Source organism: Arachis hypogaea, chromosome 5 (genome assembly GCF_003086295.3).
Source record: "Arachis hypogaea cultivar Tifrunner chromosome 5, arahy.Tifrunner.gnm2.J5K5, whole genome shotgun sequence".
In the NCBI taxonomy this organism is placed as follows: Eukaryota; Viridiplantae; Streptophyta; class Magnoliopsida; order Fabales; family Fabaceae; genus Arachis; species Arachis hypogaea.
Window position 1 is genome coordinate 113,610,008 of NC_092040.1, and position 4,754 is coordinate 113,614,761.

The 4,754-nt window shown below is 29.0% G+C and overlaps 1 protein-coding gene across 1 annotated transcript; it reads right to left on the reverse strand.

Annotated features, from left to right (window-relative positions):
* Positions 1–348: 348 nt before the first annotated feature.
* LOC112802913 (beta-carotene 3-hydroxylase 1, chloroplastic) lies at positions 349–3,134 on the reverse strand. The gene is made up of 7 exons (XM_025846336.3): positions 2,567–3,134; positions 2,249–2,308; positions 2,073–2,144; positions 1,505–1,639; positions 1,072–1,197; positions 644–700; positions 349–538 (listed from the first exon to the last, which is right to left on the reverse strand). The coding sequence occupies exons 1-7, from the start codon at positions 2,957–2,959 to the stop codon at positions 443–445; spliced, it is 939 nt and encodes a 312-aa protein (XP_025702121.1). The 5' UTR covers positions 2,960–3,134; the 3' UTR covers positions 349–442.
* Between the last annotated feature and the right edge of the window lie 1,620 nt (positions 3,135–4,754).

Here is a 4,754-nt window from a genome sequence, read left to right on the forward strand (position 1 = left end):
TCATCATATACACAAAATGAAGGCTATTAGTAGTTTTATTCACTCTTTTCTATTATATTATTAGTGTCATCTACATTTAAATTGAGTTCAAATGTTATTATTGCTTCACACAAAAAAGTGAAAAACATGTTTATTGCATGTATATTTCTCATGCCTCCATTGTCTTAGCAAAGACTAAAGAGCCAAAATTGAAGGCACCAATTATTTTTTGCATAACCCTTTTTTTATTACTTTTCTTGACCTCTTTCATACGTTTTTTTCCTTACACTATATATGCTGCTACATAATAATAATAATAACAATTATAATAATAATAAATAAATAAATAAATAAAAAGAACTGTACAAATGATAGCAAATTTTCATTTCATTTCATTTCATTTTTCTCTACAATGATATATATAATTCTTTAAAACAGCTTTTCTGGTCAACGTTTGAATTTGTCATGAACTATTTTTATTATTATTATTATTATAAGATTTTGTTCTCCTACTAATCTCTTTCTCAAGCTCTTCTAACCCTCCCACTTCTTCAATTTCCTGCACCACAAGAAACATATGTAAGCATCCAAAAATATAATAATTTAAAATGAAAAAAATAATAATAAAGGGAGAAATAAACAAGAATATATGTAACTCTCTAACCTTTGGTCCCAAAAAGAGGCCATATGGCACCCCATTGAATTTGTCCGAATGGTGAAGCTGAAATAAATAAATAAATAAATAAATAACAGAGACAAATTAAACAACAAAATCTTGATCTCGGTACTGTATCAGATCATTTTCACAAATAAACAAACATCAACATGTGTTTCCTCCCTATGTTCCTATTAATTAAGTGAAACCAATCATAGCCTAATATAGAGTATAGCATCCATAAATTAGGGAAATTATAATGTTACTTCAATGCTGCTATTTTTTTCTATAAATTCATAGAAACATACAATGGATATAAAAAAAATGTAATGAGTGACATTATCAAAAATAGGAGAGGAATAATTATCATTTCTCCATAAATTAACATGAATTGAATTAAGAAATTGAAGATGTAATAGATGAATTAATTAGTTTACTTTGTGAGCAGCAGCAACTCTTCTGAAGTAGGGAACATTGGCAATGGGACCTACAGGGAATCTCCTATGAACCAAGCCATCGTGCACAAACATGTAAGCCATTCCAAACACTGTGATTCCAAGACCCTGCACCATTATACTCAAATCAATTAATTAATCAAGAAATTCAATTCTGACTGCGTTAGTTCTTTTAGATTATCATTCACACTATAGATACAAAAAAAAAACAGTTATTTATATCGTGAAAATTTAGATACAGTTAGTTGTCTTTACGTAAAGTTAATAGCTAAATATTGTTAAATGATTTGAATGTTTAAGTAAATTATCATCTAAGAATTCTCAACTGTCAACTTCGCAAGAATGCAACACGTGAATGGTCACAGCACTTAATAAAACAAAAAAAAAAGTAAAAGATTATTATATATATACTTACAGCACCAAAGCAGAGGCCAGGGACTAGTCCTTTGTGGAAGAAACCGAAGGAGAGAAGAGCAATGGCAGGAACAGCGTTTATTATTGCAAACACATCGTTCAATTCGAAGGGTCCATCTCTTGGTCTATGGTGGGACTGCAATTTTATTCAAACCAAATTTTCACTTCTTTTTGTCCTTTGCTTTATTCTTTTTTAAGATAGATATCATATCACATACTTTACACTGATTTGTTGATCACGGATTCCGAAGGATAAACCAAAATCACAATCATTCTAATTTCAATACTTTTACTTTGAGTTTGGGCCTTGCATTTGTAAAACTATAAAAAAAATTATGACGAAAACTCACACGATATTGTCTTCGCAAGTGAAAATAACAGTTTAAGACTTTGAAATCAGGATTAATATAATACATGTTTAACCAAAAGGTCTAAAAGTAAGACTAAGCACCGACAAAGTCTAAATTGAGATTATGAATCTTGATTCTCTACTGTGTTTCGGAAAGCTTCATTTGGAAGTTATAATTAAATAAATAAAAATTAAATTAAATTAAATTAAATTAAATTACCTCATGCATGTGCCACAAGGAAGCATGCCAGAGAGCTCTGTGTGCCCACCTAGCCCAAAATTCCATACCCACCTGAAACAATATCATCACATATCATATGCTATACCCAAATTTCACATAGAATTGGAAGCAATCAAATTCTGAATTTGTAAAATTTTGTAATGTAAGGGGCTTACAGCAGCACCAACGGAGAGAGCAAATGTGCCAAACATTTCAGACAATGGAATTTCTCCACCCTACACCAAACACCAACTCTCAATTTCAGATTGACTAACACATACATGCTTGAATTATTCTTAATTAATCAAACGGAATTCAATAATTTTGATGCTGACACTGTAAGAATCCATTCGCGGAATGCACGTATTATTACTGTTAGATAACAATTTAGTCAAATTACATAACCATTTTTAAGATAACTGCACGTAAGTCTGGAATATTATAAAATAGTGTGAAAATTGTGAAAGCAGTTAATCACATAATTACATAATTACCTGAAATTGCCATGCGAATCTATAATAAACAGCGAAGACCGCCATGGAAGTGATGCCAAAGCTAGACATCATGGCGGTAATAAGGTACGTTAATCTCTCCGATTTCTTCCTGGCCAATCTCTCCGCGACACGTGGCGGAACCAGCTGAGGATAAACCACAACGGTTTCTTCTTCGTCCTTTTCGCTTTCCGCCACGTGGCTACTGGCGGTTTTCTTGGGGTCCTCCATGAGAACACAGGCAGTGAACTTTATAGTTGCGAGCTTCTGGTGTGTTCTGAAGAAGGAAGCAGGCGTTGGAGTGTGAGGATTGAAGGATTGGTGTTTGTTGTGGTGGTGGTGGTGGGGACGGAGGAGGGGCTTCCAGGCAATTGCGGCGGAGAGTCCTGCCGCCATGGTGGGTTTAAGTTGTGAGGCTCTGAAAAGAGAAAGAAGGAAGTGAGTGGTGATGGTGAGAGGGGAAGAGAATGAAGGAAGGAGAGGGGGTTTTTAAAGGGAGAGAAACAACAGAGACCACTACTTTGATTTCTGTTTTGAACTTTAATTTCCACCTCTTTCTAATGTGGACCCTATGCTATATGTTTATGTATTTTGTGTATTTATTTATGAAAAATTGTTCGATTACTATCAAAATTTATTTTTTCTATTATTTTAATTATTAATATTTAAAAATATAAAAAATAATAAATTTTGATATATAGTTCCTAGTATTTTTCTGTTTATACTAGTTAAACCCTGGCCTTCATTCTATAGTAAAAGAATAAGTAAAACCCTTCATTCTTGGCTATACATTATTCAAACTTACTTCTTTTCCAAACTGCCTTTATTTTATTTTAGTCTACCTACCGTGTCTTTTTGGAGTAAGCTTTTATAGAAAACATATAAAATTAAAACTTTAATATATTTATTAAATCAATTTTAAAATTTAATAATAATAATTTTAACACATATTTTAAAAAATATATGATGGTTAAATTTTTATTTTATTTATAGGTAATCTTTTTAAATGTCCTCAAGTTATATTTTTGTTAACTATTTTTAATAACTTGATAAATATAAAAACAGAAAAATTTAAAAATCAATATTTTTATTTATTTTAGCCAATATTTAGTCCTCATAGAAAAAGAAAAGCTTATACACGTGTATTCTAATGTATTTAAGTTTTCTTTATATATATAAAGATATTATTACTTGATTAAGTGCGGTCTTAAATAATAAAATTTAATAACTCTCTAGAAAAATTATAATTTAATTATTAGTTAAAAAATTAACATTATTTTTTATATATATACAGGTATTGAATAGAATCTTTAAGGGTATCCAACCATCCATGTGCATTAAAATTGGAAATGAAAGGCACTTTTACTCAAGTACATGTACTTAGCTCCGGTACTTATTATTATTATTATTCGAAAATATATACTATCTATACAAAAAAAATTAAGTCATTAAATTAATTATTTAATTTATTTTTAATATTTATTTTATATAAACAAATAGCCAATTTAATAATTAATTTTGTATATACATGTAACATGTCTTCTTATTATTTTTGTTTGTGTTATTTTATTGTATATAATTTAATTATATAATTATCTAGTTAGAAAACTTGATACCTTGATTGTGATCCAATCTTCAGAATCATTTTGGAAATTTGGTGGCAAGCTGTTTTTAGATTGATTGTATAAGTTCAACTAAAAAAAAAAAAAAAAACCAAGGGAAAAAGTATCTTTTGATTTGTAATTTATTTTCTTTAATATTGTCATCCAGGATAAACGATATGTAAGAGTGTTCTTGAAAGAATTCTAAATTAAGTGTAAAAGTTTAGGATTATTCAACAAAATACGAGAGTGAAATGTGTGAGAAATTTTAGATAGATTCAAATATTCAATACAAAATGTCTTCGAAAAAAATCTATAGTAAGCATATTAATTAATCCTTCAAATTATAGTTACTTGACAAAGTATTATTATATTATATATATTGTTTAAGATTGAGTTATGTTGTAATAATTACATAATAAAACAGATACATTGTCTAAGTATATATTATAAGATAACATTAAAAAATGTAATTTTTTTTTATAGAACTCTTAACAAGTCCTATTCGAACAAATACATATTTAAATGTCGGAATGTGTTTTAACATATATTCACACGTGCTATACTAAAGACAATCCAAAAGTTACCTA